The sequence below is a fragment of the Arvicanthis niloticus genome, chromosome 12 (genome assembly GCF_011762505.2).
Source record: "Arvicanthis niloticus isolate mArvNil1 chromosome 12, mArvNil1.pat.X, whole genome shotgun sequence".
Lineage (NCBI taxonomy): Eukaryota > Metazoa > Chordata > Mammalia > Rodentia > Muridae > Arvicanthis > Arvicanthis niloticus.
This window is the reverse complement of record NC_047669.1, coordinates 53,663,829-53,685,115: the sequence shown is the minus strand read 5'-3', so window position 1 is coordinate 53,685,115 and position 21,287 is coordinate 53,663,829. Positions and strand designations below refer to the sequence as shown.

Below are 21,287 nucleotides of genomic sequence, written 5' to 3'. Positions count from 1 at the left end.
TGTGTAAAATAAAATTTGTATGAATTGTATTTAAAAAGTTGTAGATGTTACTTGATTTGTCTGGTCTCTGAGAGACAGTAAAAGTTTGTGATGTGTTATTGGAATGTGTCATACATGTGTCTGTGTAGGGTGATGATGCATTTTGGCATTTCCATCTTTCCCTTTTAAATATTAACTTTTGAAACAGTGTTCTGATATTTTAATTACTTTTGAGACCATTGATGACAACTGACAGATATGATTTCATTTCTTTCTATAAAGTGAGCATTTACTATTCTCTCTCTTAGGCCTCAATGAAAAATCCTCCAATTGCTGTATAATTTCTAAAATGACTGTAGAGTAAGAATGTGAAAACTAAATTGGAAATTTACTTCTGACTATGCTCAATATTTTAAAATATAATAAACCTAAACTGCACCTTTTTTTTGGGGGGAATACTTTCTTAGTCTTATTAGCTCAAACTAATTATGGGAAGAGAAAAAAACCTCCATGCATGAGCCACATAAACAGTCATGATTGAGAACAAAGTCTTCATCAAACGTTTAAATGACAACTGACAACCAGAGTTAATATGTGCCCAACTGAAGCATATTCCTAGTCTAAGCTGGGATGTACTTGTTTCATCAGCAAAAGCTTTCTGGTTTTAGACTACAAAATAAACTCCAGTCCCTGTAAGATCGATGTCTTATACATCTCTAGATACCTTGCAGTGTGAATATCAATAAAGCAAGCTCAGAGGACGTCTTGCTCAAATGTCATTATCTTCCATGTTAATTAACGGATGAGTATGCTTTGTGAAATGCATTTTCATGCAAACTCTTAGCTTATTCTTGAGTATGCTTAAGGAAACACATCAGTAAATAGCAGATTGAAAAACAATACAAAAGACAAAGGGATACATAACTCTGTATACAAATAGGAAAAATATTCTAAATATTGGCTAATCTATTTACCAATGTTTTATTGTCATGGAAGATTATGTAAATCAAAGTAAATAAGGTCATTGCTTTCCAGTAGCTCCAAGAAAAGAGAAATGCAACAAGAACCACAACCACAACCACAACCACAAGTGCCCACACTTCTAGCCTACGTCCCCTATAGAAATATACTCTGTCCATTTGACACATAACCACAAATTCACAACCCCACTTTTAGGTATATAGACAAAATAAATTAAACCAACAGTTTAAAGAATATGTAGATGCCAACAACCCATGCAGAGCTGTCCACAATAGCTAAGAAAATGGAAGAACTACAGTTTCCAAAATGGAATGGATAAAAGATATGGTGTTTATCTGTAATGGAATATTTGACATAATAAAGAAATTATTTGCAATAACAATATAGCCAGGAGATATCACAGTATGGGAAATGAGCCAGCCATAGCAAAGCAAATACTAAATGATATCACTTACAAAGACAATCTAAAGAGCTGAAACCTTAAGAGAGACAAACAGCGATTGCTGTGGGCTGCAGGGCAAGGAACCAGGAAAAAAATGGAAGGCTTTGGTCAATAAACTCCAGAGGCCCAATGCACAACATGACGACTTTGGTTAATAACAGACAGAGTTGAGAGTAAAACCAACCGTGGACCTTCATTAGAGGTTCTTTCCCCACATATGCACATGTACATACAGCAGGTATCTGTGCAAGGTCAAGTCTATGTAAGCTGAATGAAGCAACTATTTACAATATCTCTGTGTATTAAAATAACATCTTGTATATTTTAAATATATACAACATTAACTTATTAGTTATGTGCCAATAGATTGGGAAACATTTCCCATTCATATTGATCTGTCCTTCTAAACACTGCAAACCAGGAGAGCTTAAGACAGCCAGCTTTCCACCACATCCCCACGCCAAAACAGAACTTAGAGGAACCATTAACTTTGCAAAGAGGGAAAGAGAATACAAGTAATATTATCATTTTAATTAGTGATCCGTGCTTTATGTACAGTAACAGCATTTCTATAGGGTAACAAAAATATGATTTGTTATCCAAATATAAAACTGTGCTGAAACAGAGAAACTCGATTAAATTTCATGTATTCACTTACCAAGACTTTGACCTTTAGAAAGTTATGAATCTTTCTGATCCTCATATGTAGATTAAGGATAAGAACACCGGGTCTGACCAGCCTCACTGACATAATATGAGGTTTGGGTGGGCCAATGTAAATGGAACTCTATGAGGTGTTATGGAAATTTAACTTCTGACACTAATTTAAAATAAGCACAGAGACTTTTTCACCAGGGTAGTTCTATTTAATTTGAATAAGCTGCAAAGGTCATGTTTGAGTTCTATGTCTCAAAATCAGAGTCCATGCTTCCCCAGTATTCCTTAACATTCATTCATCACCAGCCACCTGTACAGACGTTGGTTAGTGGAGCAGAGGCCAAAGTATGCTGGTGAATAGGGAATCCCATCGTAGTGTGAACTGTTGAATCTATGAGGATCTATGATTTCTTCAGGGCAAGGATGGCAAAGAAGAGAATTAATGAGAAGAGCCAATATAAGGCGCTATTTCATAAAGAAGTTGGGGAAGGGAGAGATAGAACACAATATGTTGCCACAGTATAGAGGAAGTCACGTGATGGGAAGCAAAACTAGAAAAATAGCATAAGGCTAAAGAAGGGACTTAGAAGAGAGCAGACAGGATTCAGTTATAGTGCGGTAAAGGGATGCAGAAGAATTGTTATGTGTTAATAAACCGGGGAATTAGACATGGAAAAAAATGAGGAAAATAAAAAAAAGAGCTCAGGCCATAGTGAGGAAGACTGCCTGGTGATTCCAAATATTCTAATAAATACAATATAATATAATAAGTACAGCACTCCTCAGGGCTTCTACATAAGTCAGCTTCCAGCAGCACACCAGGACAACGAGTACCTGCTTTAATAATGAAAACACTGACAAGAAAACCATCTACTTTCTTGATCCAAACATGGCAGAGACAGAGCATAACCCTCAGTTAGTCATGTCTGAGACACTAGTCTGGCACAGAGATTAGATTTATGAATAACAAAGTTAACAAATCACACATCTGGAGGCTATAACCATTCTATGCACCTTGGGGAGATAAAAACCCCAGGGTTTATTTTCTGTTGGCCATCTACCGCTTGGCAGGTAGGCAACCCCGAAGAGTAGTTTCTTTCCTCTGCCAGACTCCCTTTTAGAAGTTGGTGACAAGCACCTCCCTAAATTACTGATAGTCTAACATGAAGCAAATATATATTGTTTTTAAAAGGTTATAATATTTCTAAACTCACTTTCATGCAGAAAAGCATGAAAGTGAGGAGAGGAATCTAGAGAGAGCTGTTGTGTGTGGATTTCCAGGGTCAGGCGGTGTTCAATGCATTAGAGACCCACCACAGAGGTGCTCTTGAGCTTTTCACAGCACTACAATAAGTATTCAGAACAAAGCAACCGTTCTGTCCCCTCTCCTCACACCACAACAAAAAAGTTGTGTTTCCCCATTAAGTCATGCTCATTCATTACTGCCTATAGTCATATGAATATATATTAAGCCAACCTAAAAGTGCTGTGCTAGTTCATGCCAGGACTACTCAAAAGTGTTTAGCACAGAAAAATAATCAATTAGATCCCTAAGAGAAACTTAAAAGTAATATTGTTAGCGAAAGAGTGAATAAGGGAAAGTAGTCAACTCATGTGTGCAAATAGGTGTGTGCGTGTATTCTTTAAAACTAACGATGAGAAAGAACTGCAATAAATATAGGCTTACTATTTGCTTATGTTCCTCTGCTAGATAAACAGCAAAATCAGGTTATATACAGCCACACGACAGGAGAGGAAAGATGTGTGCATATGTTCCCTGTCACTGTCATGCATTTTCAGCAGGAATCCTTGTCTGGATGTTTTGCATTTTACCCAAACATTGATAACCTGTAAAAAAAAAAAAAAAAAAAAAATCTAAACTCTATTTCCTTAGAAATCATCCTTTACGTGCACTGTATCCTCTTAACACAACACAACACGTAGTTAATCCTAAATTAATTCCTTTGCTTTTACTTGTTTTATGATGGCCTGGTTCTAGAGAACAGTGTTACAAAACCACACTTCAAAAGCTTCTCTAAATCAAGCGACACAGCCGCCATTCCGCCTTCAGCAATCACATTCCAGTGAGTCATCCAAGTGACCTTATTTGCTCATTAGGGAACGTCATACTCTGAATTTACATTTTAAAAGGCACATCTTGCAGCAGTTTAATAAAAATATATTTTTTTTTAAGATCTCAGGACAAATCCAAGTATTTACTCATCTGTTCTCTTAGCTGTAAATATTTTGGCCTGTGATCACGAACTCCTCAGGAGGCACAGTTGTGATGGCTCCTTTTAGCATCTGACCTTGAATAGTTGAAATGCCTCTTGGATAGGGGAATGCTATGTCAGGATCATGCCTACCTCCACCCCAGCAGCATACTGACAGATGACTTAAGAACCTGTGACTGTTCTGTTGCTTATGCTTTCAGTGTGATACTCATTTGCACAGAGCAAGTCATATGACTTAAAACAGTCTTTGAGGTTCAAAGTTGGCATGGACTATTATACAGTAAAGTTGGACATAGAAGAGGGGTTGAAATATACAACCATGCTGCATCTATTCCACTCCAGAGTACAGAACAACAATAGAAGATGACCTGAACACCTATATTTTACTTTAAGAAAATGTTTTATTCCTTTCTGTAAACAGTGGTAACAAAGAAAACAAGGAAGAGTTCATTGGTAATAATAGGGAGGAGAAGAGGGGAACATGGTCAGGTATTAGGTCGGGGGAATAGGACTGAAGTCGCGAGGGCCAGCAGAGAGAATGGAAACAGGCATCTTCGGGAGGTAGGAGTTGGGGACCCCTCCAGAATGCACCAGAGACCTGGGAGATGAGAGACTCTCAGGACTCAAAGAGAGGGACCTTAGATGAAACGCCCTAGAGTGGGGAAAGGGAACTTGTAGAATCCATCTCCAGTATAAAAACAGGCATCAAGTGAGGGATGGGGTTGCCATCCCACAGTCAAAAACTCTGATCCATAATTGTTCTTGTCTGAAAGAACTACAGGGACAAAAATGGAGAAAAGCCTGAGGAAAAGGAGGTCCAGCGACGGCCCAAAGTAGGATTCAGCTCCAGGGGAGGCCCCAAGGCCTGACACTATTACTAAAGCTACAGTGTGCTCACAAAAAGGGGCCTATCATGACAGCCCTTTGAAAGACTCAACAACCAGCTGAAAGAGTCAGATACAGAAGTTTGTACCCAGCCAATGGACAGAAGCCTGACCCCTGTGGTTGAATTAGGGAAAAGCTGAAAAAGCTGAGGAAGAGGGTGACCCTGTAGGAGGACTAGCAGTCTCAACTAACCTGGACCCCTGAGATCTCTCAAACACTGGGCCACCAACAAAGCAGTGTACACCAGCTGATATGATGCCCCCAACACATAGACAGCAGAGGGCTGCCAGGTCTGGGTTCAGTCAGAGAAGATGCACCTAACCTTCAAGAGACTGGAGGCCCAGGGAGTCAGGAGGTTTGGTGGAGTGGGGGGTGGGGAAGTGGGGACTTCCTCCTGGAGATGGGGGTAGGAGATATTGTATGTGTAAGAGTGAAAGGGTGGCCTGGGGAGGTCAATAAAATCTAGACTGTAAAAAAAGATTAAAAAAAAAAAAAAAACCCAAAACAACACAACACGAAACAAAAAGAATATGCAGGACTTGACTGTGAGGTGGGAAGGGAGAGACTAGGAAAGCAAACAGTATGCCACAATTTATTGGTTCAATTTCCTAATGCAACTTGTTTTCTCCAAAAATATATTAAAATCATTTTTTAATATTATAGAAATCAATAATCATCACCAATCTTAACATTGCTATCATATCCAAACACATGTGGAAAACATAAAAAATGAAGATAAATGCACCATGAGACAAGCATGGCCCCTGTGGTAAACACATTGCTTGATTTTACCAGCACATGCTGGAGGAAAAGCTTCAGGTCCTCTCACAGGCTTGTTTACTGGTCTGTTACCTGAAGCCAATGCAGTTCTTTCATGTGGTGCACAGGGATCTATGACTAAAATACTTATGAAATCAGTGGGCTTTTAGAAGATGTAGCACAATATACAACTTTCTCTTATATTACTTAAAAAGTGGCACCATCATTTGTGTTATGGATTAGAAAGAACAGGTTTTCCTTCAGGGCTCTCAAGTTTTAATTTTGATTCAATACTCGCTTGATAATATTCTAGGTGAAGAGATGAAACAGCGATACATAAAATACAAAGGGTATTGATTTTTCCTCTTTGCAGATGAACAATGTGAAATCGCAAGAAAAATAGAACACACTAAGAAAAAACTGTATCCTACCTTTCTGAACATGAAATGTGAAACCTGACTGTTTACCTAGAGCACTGAGGTTTCGGCTGTGTGTCAGGATATTGCTATCCACACTATTGAGAAGCCCTGGTTATTGGTACCCTGGACATTAAGAGTGAAAATGACAGGCATGCATAGGCAAAGGCTTTTGCTGATGTTTTTGTTATTCTCCTAGATAGAAGAAACAGTGTTTATCCTTCGACAGTAACCATACAGACCATATTCAAAACCTTATTGATACAAATAAGTCTTACCTCTCAATTTTCCAAATTATGTATTATTGTGAAGGATACTTAAGAGCATACTTAAAGTTTTCTCCTCCTTTGCCTGGCATTATCTCTCAAATAGCTCCATTTACAAGTTCCTGGGAAGAAGCCACAATGAATTCTCCAAAGATCTGAATGAGATTGATGCCTTGCTTCATAATATGCAAGATATACAGGTTTAAACATTGACAGTGCTGAAGGATTCAAATACGTTATCTATAACGTATTGATACTTTGTACTGACAGAAGAAACTCAAATGACTTTTCCAGAAACATAAAATTTCATTGGGATCAGGTCTGTTTTCCTAGGAGTTCAGAATCTGAAGTTGCTTTACTTGTTGAGCACATCTAGTCTTGACACTGAAGAATCTTTACAGCAACTATCTGCATGCAATTTACATGTAGAAGAACCAATTATCATAGACCATTTTGGTAAAGTCAGAAATGTAATAACAGGATCTTAATTTATTCATATTTTTTCTATCTAAAAGCATGCTGTAATAGTTTAAAGGTGAATATGTAAGTAAAAGTGAAGAAAGGCCAAAATCAAATGAGACTTGCAAAATGTTATGGATTTTAAAGAGAACATTAAGCTTGGAACAATAAGAAATTGCAAGAAGAAATCTCTCTGTGCCTAAGGAATTTGGCAGAATCTTAAAAGATTAGCAGTGGAGAACTCTCTGGCAGAATTTTAATCCAGGAATGTGGCTTCTCTGATAAGGCATCATACCCAAAGACCTTCTAGGTCTGTGTGATCTGGCTGGAACACAGACAGGCCTTTAATTCCAAGAGACAGAGGCAAGCATATCTCTGAGTTCAAGTTCAAACTTGCTCTGGTATAGAGCAAGTTTCAGGAAAAGGAAAGCTTAGGCCCAGGGGTTGTGGTGCATGCCTTTAATCCCAGCACCAAGGCAACAGAGCATTGCAGATCTCTGAGTTCTGGTGAGTCAACTGGGAGTCAGTCCAGTGAGTGCAGTGCAGTGGAGTTGAGCTTGTTCATGAGTTCAACATGAGGAGTTCAATTGCCTCCAATTGAAGCCATATTAGAAGGAGCCAGAAGATTAGAAGATATTGTCCGAGTTAGTTTGAGGCCAAGCAGAGCAATGCAGCCAGAATCCAAGAGAAGCCAGTTTGCATAAGTCAGCTTGGAGAAAAGTTTCGGCCAGAATAGGTGCATTGAGCCAGCCAGCTAGAGTTCAGAAAGAGCTAGAAAGAATGATCCTAATCAGAAGCAAGCCCCTGAGACAACAAGTACATCAGGTAAATAAAAGTTACAACTACAGAGAACCACCCACTGAAGAATTACTTTACTGCCTCTTTCGAAAGGTTAGAAGGCAAACACTAATACCCATTGTACGTAATCATGCTCTTTTAGAATTCATGTTACATTTAGAATTTTGAGTTAAAATTATTTACTGAATAAGTATTAAAAGTCACTAGGGCATTCCCAAGAAAAGTTCTCTCATTGAATGACAGAGTACTTTGGAGCAGAGTGTATGACGTGGATGCTGTTGGTAAAGATGATGACACAATAATTCATCAAACATCATCACTGTGGTAACACAGCAGATATGGCACCTGACCTCCCACTTGCCTGTCCACATCTGGAAAACCGTGCTGCTAGATCTGACAGGTTCAGATGATCTGAAGTCAGAATGATGCCTTACTTTGGATTGGAGATAGAATGTACTTCGTAAAAGATAAAGAAGAAAGAAAAGGAGGAAAAATAGAAGGGTAAAAAAAAGATGGAAAGAACTCTAGGCATTCGGTCTGAGTGAGGGAAGACTGGGGAGAAGTGGTATAGGGAAGCGTATGTTTTTAGTAATCAAGGCTACCATGTTTATCTTTTGAAGCAGATCCTTAGAATAAGAAACTGTTTTTATTAGCAGTCAGTTAATTATCAGTGAGGGTGGGACTAGACTGGATGGGGAGAATGCAACTTCTCAAAACCAAGATGACAGTACGGTTTTAGTCTTGGAGTTAGGATAAGCTATTGTTTTATGTGGGTAATCCTGAGGAGCTATACAAGCTTATTTTCAAAGTGTTCCTCTGCTTCTTCCTCTAAGAACAGAATTGCCATTCTAACAAAATTCCTCTAAACCAATAGGTCTTAAATTTTTTGTATACTCAAAGAGATATTAAAATGCAAATGTCTTTAGGATAAGCAATAACATACCTAAATTAGCTCTTGATTATTGGTTGAAACGCATGAATTAGGCAGAGATTGAAATAAACAAGGATTCACGGGGCACAAATCTATGTGATACGGAAAAGAGGCCAGGAGTATTATGGAGTTATTGATAGAAAAACAAGAATAATAGGGTTAGCTGGGAAAAGCATAGGATGGCATGGAATATATGGAGAATATAGAAAATATGGAGAGTGATAATTCACACTAAAGGCTTTTTGAAGTTTATTACTGAAATTTTTGATTCCTAAAATATAAACATATATGAAAGAAATTTAAGTTGACTCACCATATAATGGGGGAGACAATGCCTCAACTGGACATCTTATACCAGCAAGTAAATTAACCAATGGTAGGGATGAGTTACATCATGTTGAGACATTGGTCAAAGAGGTCCCACAGGCACCAGGAAAAATCACCAAAGCTATTAGTTCCTCTCTATAACCTGATGGTAAGTCTCTATTGCTGAAGACACATTTATCTATGTCACCAAATACAGAGAAACGAAGCTGGTGTCCAACTAGAAGTTTTACCCCTACTGACTAAGGTTCATGTTGCAGGAGAATACTTTGTATGTTACTAGAGGAGAAAAGTAACCATCAGTATCAGCTAGCTACAAACCACGTGACTGCCATAGCATTCTGCCTGAAAACTATGCCTGTGCAACTGTGGCACAAATGTTATGAGGTAAACAAGCACTTTTTGATTGAATTTAAAGCTCACCCAATGAGGTAAAACCCTTACCTGACACTTCTATAGTAGCCAATCACCTGAGACTAGATAGCCAATAGGACTAAAGGAAATCTGTTACTCTTATTCTGCTAAAGGATCATAGTGATAAAATGACTTGTACTGAGATATTGCTATACCAATAGACTAGAGGATTGTTCAAGCATCATCGGAAAAGCTTATTGCAGTAGATGGAAATTAATACAGAGATGCATAATGAACAATGTGCATAGAGTGGGATACTTTGGAGCACTAGCCCCAAATGCTCATGGAGCCCTAAATGAGATGTCTTTTATCAAACCTCTCCTCTCAAAACACAGAAGATTCTAAGTCCCAGAAATGGCGGACAACTCCAAGGAAATAATATCTTCTAATCAAGCAGGACTGAAAACTCACAGAGGCTGTAATGGAACACAAAAGTCCTGCACAAGTTCACAAAAGACCACCACCACCACTCTGCATCGAGAAGGTAAACTAGACACAAAGTCCTACCCTTAGCCAAAGAGGCATCTGCAGTTGTTACCTGCTAGGCAAGGAAAAACCAGTTTCCCCCAGTGCACTGTCATCAGCTCCATAATCTGCAGTCCAGGGCAGGTCTCATGCCCAGGAAAGCTGGACAACAAATAAAGTGGACTTGATGTTATTTTTTTTGGGGGGGGGGTTGTTTGTTTGCTTGTTTTATTATTTTTGTCTTATCAGTTTTCTCATTTATAGGTTCTCTAGGCTGTTTTATGTGGGGTTCGTATTTTTACTTTTTTAAGAGAAAGAGGAGATGAGAGAGAGAGAATATCAAGTTAAGTGGTAGGAAGACCTGGGATGAATTGAAAGAGGGGAACAAATATGTTAAATATTTATTATGTAAGGTATCAGAAAGGACTGAAACAGTCCTTTTTGTATCTGTGAATATAAAGAATGTGACAGCACTGGAAACAGTCTCCTTGCTCCTTCTCTTGAGTATCCCACCCCTCCCTTCTTTGTTGACAGTTCTAATCTAAAAAGTGAATCATGCCCTAAATTTTGAAGAGACATTAAAAGAAAATGTACCATTGAATTATATAGTCTTCCTCACTAGACAGAGAAATGGGATAATAAATAATTATTTGACTCAACAATGAGAGAGTTCATATTAAAAAATGAAGTGAGGATTAATTGCTTATTAAAACAAAATACTTTTTCAAAATTTTTCAGAATCATAATTTTCGGAGTCCTTAGATCATGAGTCATTCAGTCCAAACGAGCTAGGCAAAGTTAGCTACCTCAAGTCCCTCACTTTTCAGATGAGATTGAGTTCAAGATCGTTGTTTGTCTTTTCTCTATATGCTTATACTATGAAATATTACATCTTAATAGGCATATTCACTGGCAGAGAAAAGGATATTTCCCTGGCATTGCTGTCCCGACTCGGTAGTCCGTATAGCTCTTGCTTGGGTGGAAGTTGAAAATAAAGAGAAGTCCTGCTCTCTCAAAGGTGATTGTCTTATTGCCTTCATGCTTTTCACTCACGTAGGCCTGCAAAGACAGCACATCACATTTACATCACTTGGTGACAATGCTGCAAGCAAACGATTTCCTACAGGTTTGTCTTGTCATTCTTAATACACATTGTTCATTATTACACCAAGTGGAAATCCCTGAGCTCTATGGTTTTGTTTTTGATTTTTTTTTTTTTTGGATGTTGCAGTTTTGGTAAACAATGTCAAAAGTAGCTTAAAGAATATAAAAGTCCACGGTCCATGTTCTACCCTGAGAGCACAAACAGAGGATCAGTCAGTGTTGTGGGTAACTTTGGAGTATAAACCATAGCATTTGGAGCACAGAGTATTTGTGTATATTACACATTAGGATAAAGTGCTTTTTTTTCAGAAGACTTTATTTTATTAACCAGACTAACGAGGTAAGGTAAGTACAATTATTTTTTCAAAGTTGCTATAACATTATATCCAGTTTTGAAATTGTAGTTATTCTAAAAATCATACTTTTTATTTTTAATAACTCTGTAGACAACCAATGGCAAGCTAAAGTCCATTGCAATTTGCTGGGAATATTTCTTAATAACATGAAAAGGTCTAAACAATAAGTTACATTTGCACACTCCCGGATCCTGTTAGTAGCTGACTTTGAAGCATCTTCAGCCCATTCTTACCTAACTCTAGTGCTGTAGAGTTACCGCCATGTTGCTCGGCAGCATCTCTTAGAGATTTAGCACTGAGAACTACGGCTGCAGAGCAAACACTATGCCTTCTGGATTTCAACTTTGTTCCTACTGAAAAGGAGCATCATTTGGCTCTTTGTATCTGGAAATGGTGGGCCTAATAATATGATGAAGGCATACAAATCATGTAGCCAGTCTTGGCGAATATCCAAATATCTTTGTTCAGTTGCTAAACAAGCAAACCCTAGATGCCGAAGTAAAAACATATTGACAGTAATTTCAAACAGTATCCATAGAAAGTAAATGGATTTTAACTAGCACATACTATATGCAAATTTTTGCAAGGAGAGGGGAAAAAAGCCTGTGTAAAATTTGTACCTGTTAATTACATTTCTCTCAAATTAATGAAAACTGAGACTTTAATTCCAGAGGAGAGTTCAGACATATGCAAAATACAAAGCAGCATGCGGTTATAATGGCATCTATTGAAATGACAAGTTAGGGACCAGTAAAGAAGGGGAAACCGGGATAAAAAAAAACCAAAAAACCCTACATGTTGTCAATGCGGTTCCTTTATGACAGCATAATTATTTACACAAAGGAAAACCAGTCAAAACAATTAAGATGTTTCCACAGCAATTTCCAAAATGGGTTTCATGCAGAGCGTCTGCCATTTATTTTTAACCAATTGAAATGAAAATTACTAAATTTAAACAACAACCAACTAAACAGGAAACTAAGCGGGGCCAGCTGTACGCCTAAGATTTCCATTATCTATTGGAGAGAATCCTGTGACATGTTTTGACAACCTACAGTACATTACAGGGCACTACACACTTGAATAATGAAGTGCTGTTCAGAAGGTCTGCATGCAGATTGAAACCGATTGCCATTCTATGTATGGCTAAAACATCACAATTCAGAGCGAAGAGCTTACCTGTGGAGCTGAAAGCCAACCAAATCTTTCTTCCAGTCTATTCATATCCCTGTCAAAGTTATTTAGAAACTTGTAGCGAAGAAGGTCATCATCAGTTAAATTAAACTGCCTTCTGGCATAATGGTAACTCTCATTATTCCCTTTCCTTGGGAAGTCCAACCATTCAGGATGCCCAAACTCATTCCCTGTATTAAAACAAAGAAAACAGTTCTCAAATTTAAAAAATCAGGTAGAAACAGTAGCAACTCTTAGTAAGAGAACTCTATAATTCTGTATTTCCAAATTTATTTAAAAATAAATACACTGGCCAGCCAATGTAGCCAACTCAGAATGCTATCAGTTGAGTGATAAACCATGACTCAAGGCAGTAAGGTAGAGAACAGTAAGGAAGATATCTGATGTTTTCCTTCTCCTGCCTCCAGTTGTATGCACATAGGCACCTACACCTATATATTCACATGCATCACACACTTACACACCATAACATCGCCGCCACCAACACCACCACCATCACCACCCTCACCAACAGCAACAAAACCAAGAAGTATCACATTTCAACTCTGAAACCCCATGATTCAGCTTCAGCTGATTAAAATATGAAGACTGTTCCACCACACTACAGTCAGCATACAGGTTGTAAGTTTTTGTTGATATTCTTTTCTAAATTTCCTGGTGACTTTAGACATGTATCTATAATTTGGTTCATGTGTAAGTGTGTACAACTGTGACACTTGAATAACAATCAATTTAAATAGCATTTCTTGCTTCATTTATGATGAGAATCAGAAGCCAAACACAGTTTAAAATGATCTACCATGGAATTGCTTTAAGTAGTAAACTTTGTTAAGAAATTGTGCAGTTACATGTAACATCATGGGTTTAGAGCCATAAAAGTAATAATTCTGCAAAATTTTATTATTTTCCTCTAAATGAAAATACTTCACATGATATGTTTATAGAATACCAGGGGAAGGACAGGTTTCTGTCCCTATAAGCCTACAATGACTCTAAGATGCTCACTTAGACAAGAGACTTCTTTTTGGTATGCAGAATCCTTCTTCGGGAAGAATGAGTATCAGTACACAGACACAAGGGGACATCCATACCACACTTCCTACCAAGGCTCAAGAACCATCTCAGAAGACAGGAGAGAAAAATTGAAACAGCTAGGGGTCAGGAAGAATTGGGGAGAATCACTATATTATAGACAGGGCTAGGATACTGCACTCAAAGTCAAAACCTGTTCAAGATCAAACTAGTAAGCTGGCCTGGAGGGGCCTTCAACCCTCGGTGGAGCTACAGAAAGGTGATGACTCTCAGTGAGGGAGAACTGGTTCTTCTTTAAGGGCGTGGACTCAAGCTGCAGCAAATAGCCCCATAGCCAGGAGTACATAAGAGGTCCAATTAGACTCTAATTTATGTAAATTAAAATCCCAGACAAATATTTAGTATCAGGACCCAAATTAAGATTTTTGTATCCATTGAAACTTCTATTTATTGTATGTTATCAACATAAATTGACTTATTTAAAATATAAAACAATAAACTAATAAGCATACTTATATAATACAGAACATAGAATCAAATTTCAAAGGTAGAAAAATGGAGCTCTCTCCTTAAAAAGTGATAATATGATAATCACATTGATCTCTATTAGACTCACATCAGTGATGTCAACCTTCCTATGGTTGAGACCCTTTAATATAGTTCCTCATGTCATGGTGATCCCTAAACATAAACTTATTTTTGTTGCTATTTCACCCCTGTAATTCTGCTACTGTTATGAATCAAAGTGGAAATATCTAATATGCAAGATATCTGATATGTGACCTCTGAGAAACAGTCCTTCAACAACTAAAGGGTCTTGATCCACAGTTGGAGACCTACTGACTCAGATCTTCTGAAGAGGCTTTTTTTTTTTTTTTTTTTTTTTTTTCTGAAACCATCAGAAAGCTATACAACAACAACCACGACAAAAAGTAGAGAAACCTGTATCAGTGACTTCACAGGGAACACATTCTACAGGCTGGGTCTTGACGTTATAAGTTGTAAATGAGCCGACCTGCAGCAAGTTAAGTTTGATGCAGACAAACCCAACATGCAATTTTATTTTACTTTGTTTCATTTTATTTTATTTTTGGTTCAAAGCCATAGAAACAAGTGCAAAGTAAGTGGAAGTAAGTCACATGAAGGCTCTGAAGGTGACCTTGGAAGAGCAGCAGAGCATCTCAGGCTGAACCGCCAGACCTGCAAAGTGCCTGTTAGTAGCTCCCAGCTCACACCCTTAATGAAGAAAAATACTATCATTACAAAAAGTTTTAAAAAATGTTCTCTGTTGTGGCCTACAAATTATTTAGGAAATATGCCACTGCTAGCGACAGTACAGTGAAATATGAACATTGAAATGAGCTGATAACTAGTGGCTGCTCTTTATTAAGAATGAGCAGGAACATAAATGCATTCTTGGGATGGTCAAGAAGGTGGTGAGTTTATTTTAGAGTAGACAACTCTATGGGCTAGGAACTGCATGGTCTTAATAAGCATTTGAAATTAACTAAATGGAAAATACTATTCTAAATCATGCGTGAATGCTATGTATGCATATTACATGGTGTGTGCATACTCCTTGTTTAATTCCATAGGTAGTCAGAACCTGGGTTCATCAGGTTCTGGGTGATCGCCAGGTATCCTAAGCAACACCTCCTAGTCCTATATATACATTTCTTAAGTGGAAATGCTTTCTTTATATTTTCTTGGCATTGTAACCTTCAATGTACTTGAAAAAGAAAGACTCTATTTGAATCTTGGGAATTAAGAATATGGATCACATGGAAAAGAATTTTTAAGCAATATAAAACAAGAAAATAAGACAGAAGCGTTTTTAAAACTGCTGGCTGGTTTCTTCAACAGATAAGAGGCTTAGGAAAGTCACATTTGAAATTACTGTGGGACCTAGAGGCAATGACTGTGACACTTGAGAACAGTACTTTTAGTTCAAACATGTGCTACAAATAACCAGGCAGTCACCGTCAAAGCATCTTTCAGCTCGTTATGTTATGATTATGATCAGGAGTATAACATACAGGATATTACCAAATTCAAAATGAAGGCAAGAGAACAAGTTTTGAGCTCTCGCTGGGGACAACTTGTAAGAAATTTTGCAGTTCATGTCACGATTCACTGAGTTCAATGGAACACCAGACTTGAGTGCTTTCAGAAAAGAGATGGCTCGCATATTTGGTGAAACAATTTTAGAACAGAATACACAAGCAGGTGACTAACACTGCTACAGTTAATGATTCGAGAAAATTCAACAAAGTTCTTTCTCTTCCTTTCTATTTCCTCAGTACACATTCCCATTCATGTCTGGTTAATTGTGAAAAACCTCTAAGCACGAAATTCCTATTGGGATTCCTTTCCCTGTAATTATTTTTTTTTTCTGTTTGATGTAAAGGTCCAGGCTATAAATTGACAAGAAGCCAGCTGGTAGAGTGATGAAATTCAAGACAATATAACTAATGAAAAGCTTCAGCTCTGTTAGCTGAACATTTGATTAGCAGGCTTGTGTATTTTGTTTCTCTAAACTGCAATGCATACTAATTTTACCTACAAATTAATTAAAGTCTACAGTGGCCTCAGTGCTGTGGAGAATATATATATATATATATATATATATATATATATATATAATTTCTTTGTTGTTTCCCCAGTTTATTTATATATGAAAATAATCCACAATCCTAATGAAGGGGAAAATCCCTTCTACTTTTTTGTTTAGCTGTACTGAAAACTATCTTTTACAGGAGTCTTCTATTTTAAATGACTTTATATTTCAGGCTTGTAATGAGTGTGTTCTTAACAAAGGGGAAGAATACAGGATAAAACAATTTTCCAAACTGGGCTCTGATAGTTTCTTTTCTAGAGAAATAGATCTGCAATCAGTACACTACCTCCTTGACACAGATCTGTATGCTTACGTGTGCTGCCTCCATCCAACGGTCCCTTTTAGCCCTGTACTGGTCATGTGAACAACTCTAACTGGTGATTACATATTCAATACTGCTTGTAAGCACATGTAGCATGTACCAATACCATGTTTCTATTATAAAACCTATAAGCTAATGGGGACAAAGACGAAGAGGCTGGCCAAAAAGACGTAAAGGATCAATGAAAACTATGATAACAAAAACAGTGGAAGAGGAGGGAAAGAATACCAGACGCCCCAGCCTCAGCATCTAATACCTCAGGATCAGATGTAAAGGGGATGGATGGCATTCTTAGGAGGTAAAGGAAGATTATTTCAACATTACATCTTACACAAGTGGAGGACAGCAGTCCTCAGAGGTAATCTCAGAATTATAAGAAATTACCATTGTTATAAAGGGGCCCACGTCTCTGTGCAGTAGGCCCAGGAACAGCACAGAGAAACGTAGGGAAGGATACATAAATCAGTGGCAGAAAGGGGATATAATAAGACAGAAATTAATGAACGTGACTTCCTGTAGAGAAGACAAAGACTTGAAATAGGAATTTAAAGTCCAGAGGGACAGAAGGAAAGCCAGTGGAATTGGGAAATGAAAAGCTGAGCTCAGGGAAAGAGTAAATCCCGCCTGAAAGGATGCAGCCATGCAAGCACTACAGTGGGCATACAAGTTAAGTCTCACGTATGAGAACACGTTACTAGCGACAGAAGATACCAATGAACGACAAAGACATGGACATATCTGAGAAGGCATCCCACATTACCAAAGAGTGAATCAGGAAACAGATCCATGCTGAATTTTATACTTTTTTCTTCAAGATACTCCCACAAGAAGACTTTAAATAAATACCTGACAGAGAAGGGTGATTGTCAACGGCACTCGTAAGTTACATGCTTTCTATTTTACGTTATAAAAATAAGAAGAGCCTAGTGCCCTATTTAGTATCCTCAACAATTATAATGGTGAATATAAAACTAAAATGATATGCAGAACAGGTGACAAATTCTAGTTCTGTGTCCTCCTAAATGAGAGGGATGGGAATCCAGAGCAAATGTTGTGTCATTCCTCTTACAATGTCTAATAAGGGAGTGCTCACTAATTTCCATTAGTAGAGCAGGCTCAAGAGCCTGTGGTGCAGTGCTGAACACCATGTACATGGTAGCAAGGCAGTTTCATTCTGTTCTTTTGTGCTAGCGGATGCTGTTGTGCCCCTCATCAATTATGCATAAAAAGTCCAGAAGGGATTGTAAAATGAGCTGTAGGCATTTGGTTGACTATTATCAGCTCAAAACTAGTTTTGGATTTGGTCAAATCTATGAGTTAGGCACATGCCAATAGACAAAGTAAATGCTTAGGTTAAGTGTCTGGGTATGAAGCTTGTCAAAACAAAATGAACTAACAACTAGAATAAAAACACCTCATCATCACTTGTGCCCATAAGAACAAAATCAGATTAACTATATATTATGTATAGCTGCAATAGAATGAACATAGACCTGCCTACAAACAAGTAGTTTTTGAAATGCTACATTCCAGAACTATTAATAGTGAAGGGTTATTATACAATATCTAATGTCCTTTTCTTTACCAAATGGAAAACAATTCTAATACACAAGCTAGATCATTTTAAAATATTAAATAAATGCAGTTAAAACTTCCCAAGTGTCTCCGACATATGTATGTGCCACAACAGCAGTCACTTTAAATCTAACAAAAGTTATTCAATACAAAAAAAATCATTCCCATTTACAAATATTTCAGAAAAGTAATTAATGGGACTTTCTGGAGCCATTCAGGCATAACGCATGTTGGCTAGCATTCAAATTTGATGTCTGTGTTCCATCCATTGTATTCTGGCCCCAGGACTTGTTTCAAACAATATACATATATAGCTTCTATGAATGTGCAAGTGCTGGGAAAGATAGGGGATGGGAGCTGTAAACAAAGCATACTTATTACTCACCGGTCCTTCCCTTGTGCTTTGTATGCTGTAGGATTGTTTCTGTTAATATTCTATGTTACGGCTGGTTAGGCTCCGAAAAACTTCCATTTGTTTTGGTTCTGGTAGTGCTGGGGACTGTACCTCGTGAACACAAGCATATACACAGGGCCCCTCACTCACGTCTAGTATGTCTTTGTCAAAATCCTGCACAAGGCCTCATTGCTTCCCGTGGGTTCACACTGCCATTTGATTTATCATTTATTTGGGTTTGGTTTGTCTTTGTTTTTTTTTTTTTTTTCCCTTTTACAAAAACAATCATTTAAATTAACACTGTTTTTCTTTAACACAAAGATTGGCAGTGATTAGAAAGAAATTCTCTGACATCTTTTCGGTATATTTTATAGTGTATGAAACATAATACTACTGGAAAACAATAAGCCATGCAAAGAAAAACAAAATGGAGGGAAATAAGAGGCCACTAGGAAACTCTTTCCTGAATTCAGAACACTTGCAGGTAAGCAGAAAGCACCTCAGGAAAGCATTCCCAAATGCCCATCTTGGTAGAAGGGGCTTTCAATAACTTGCATTTGAATAAGGCTTGTCCTGTGGGGCACTGGGCCCTGAAAGGTAACCTGGTCCCCAGTTAAGCTAATGTTAGAATCCCGAAAGACCCTGAAGGGACGGTAGGAGCTTTGTCTGCTCCCAGACACCAGGCTCCTGTCACTAGCCTCAGTCCCCCAAAGATTTGTGACCATCAGTCACACAAGGGCAACGCCCCAAACAGTCCACATAGAGATGAGGAAAAGAGACCTGACTACAGGTCACATAGACTTAAGACAGAGGTCTCCATTTTAAGGAGGTACCTAGAGGCCGGGAGGGCCTAGCCAATAAACTTTCCTTCCCAGACATTTCTCCCTGCAAAAGGTATTTAATCTCAGGCTCTCCCTGAGAAGTGCGGTATGGTTTCACTCATCCACTTTCTGCCATGACAATAAATTCCTTAAAACTATGGACGGGAGGCCTCTTTTCACTGGGATCCACCACAGAGACCCACAGAGAGCCATGGAGAAGGCCTTCCCCTGTAGAGCTGCCATCTGATCTCCATAGAAGGCCTCTCTGCTCCCAGCCACAGTCACCACTAAGCTCAAGACTCCTGCTGGACAAGCCCAGGACAGTCATCCATGGGACCAGCTGTAGCCTTCTCCTTTTCCGCTGGCCCTGAGCTTGGTCCAGCCTGAGGGCCCAGATTCCATTCTCAGATCTTTGGAGACTTCCCGCAGCACCTGGGTGTCCAAGAGCCTGAGAACCCCACGGCCATGACGTCTTCCCAGTCCCACACCTCAAACTGTGCTTCTCCATCCCTGAGCATTGTGCTGGGGCTTCCCTACGGTCCAACACTGGTACTGAGAGGGCATATGGTAAGCGCAGTAGTCAAACTCTCCCCATGTCCTGCCTCGCCAGGAGCCCTGTGGAGGACAAAGAACCCAAACCCCTACAATCTACCAAATGATTCTACTTATTTTTAGGTGCCATGGATTGGTAGGAAAAAGGGACTCATAAAAACAAAGACAAAACTGCTTGATTGAAAGATATACACGCTCTCACACATGCTCAGGGATGTGGGAAGACAGTATGTTTTGTGGCTATTACCACTTCAGGTTTAGATTCAAAGGATTATTAGTGGAGTTATACTGTACATATCCAGGATGAAATGCTACCACTATGTCACCATTACATCTTTGTGAACACATCATCATATACAGTAATGAAGATTACCAATCTCCCTAGCCAACTAATCTATTAATGTGAAGTAATGCCATACAATAGGAAGCAATAAAAAACCAGAATGGGTGGGTTAGGCTGGAAAGAAAATATTTCTTCAAAAAACCAACACTGTGAGTTTTGGTTTCAATTAGCACTGGTTTCACTTCAAAGTAAATGAGTGCTTCTCTCAGAATCTCAGGAACTTTCCTGCTCAGGCTTGGCTGGGCTTCCCTCTTCTATGACCTTTCATCAGTGGACAGTAATTCTATTACAGACTTAACTACCTGTCATATATAATACTTACATATCTCAGGATATAATCGATTGACTTGCACCAGTTTGCCATCCTTTGACATTCTACTGTTTCATGTTCCTGACCACAGCTAGTTGGATGCTTGTTTGCATATTAGTTCTTGCCTCATTTTGGCTTAACAATGCCAACCGAAATAAGAAAGTTCAAAAGCAATGGGACAGCTGTGAGCAACATAACTCTTCTTCCCTTAATGAAGGTCCTTCCTTCAGACACTGCCCTTTACAAAACTCTTGTGAGGTTTTTAACAGAGTATAATTTTATGAATTGGTGTATCAACCAGGTTTGAAGGCTATTAAGATGCAAGACTGAAAATCACATCAACAACCTTAATATTGTCAAGATAATTACATTGAAAACATCATACATAAATCATATGTAAGTCTCCCTGAGAGGTGAACACTGCATGAACAGAAAGAAAGAGCACTGTTCATAAAAGCTCCAATAATGTATTTCCACAAAGGACATTATAAAAGAGAGAAAAGGTTTGGCAATGAGAAAATAGTCAACTCCTATCACCAGTACTTTGCTTGGTGCTCGGTTTGGCGTTGCCAATGTCCAGCCATGACCTTCAAACATACTTCTCATTTCTATTTGAAAACCTGGGATTTCTTTGCTATCGTTTCTTCTTTAACTCCT

General features: G+C 38.4%; 1 protein-coding gene across 2 annotated transcripts in view; it reads right to left on the bottom strand.

The window, feature by feature from the left end:
* Window positions 1–21,287, bottom strand: part of Gbe1 (1,4-alpha-glucan branching enzyme 1) — a 227,105-nt gene that overhangs the window by 13,661 nt on the left and 192,157 nt on the right. For both annotated transcript variants that reach the window (XM_034515560.2, XM_076943070.1), the window contains exons 13-14: window positions 12,650–12,834; window positions 10,939–11,069 (exon numbers count right to left, since the gene is read on the bottom strand). In XM_034515560.2, coding sequence (XP_034371451.1) covers window positions 10,939–11,069; window positions 12,650–12,834 — 316 coding nt within the window. The remainder of the gene's footprint in view (window positions 1–10,938; window positions 11,070–12,649; window positions 12,835–21,287) is intronic.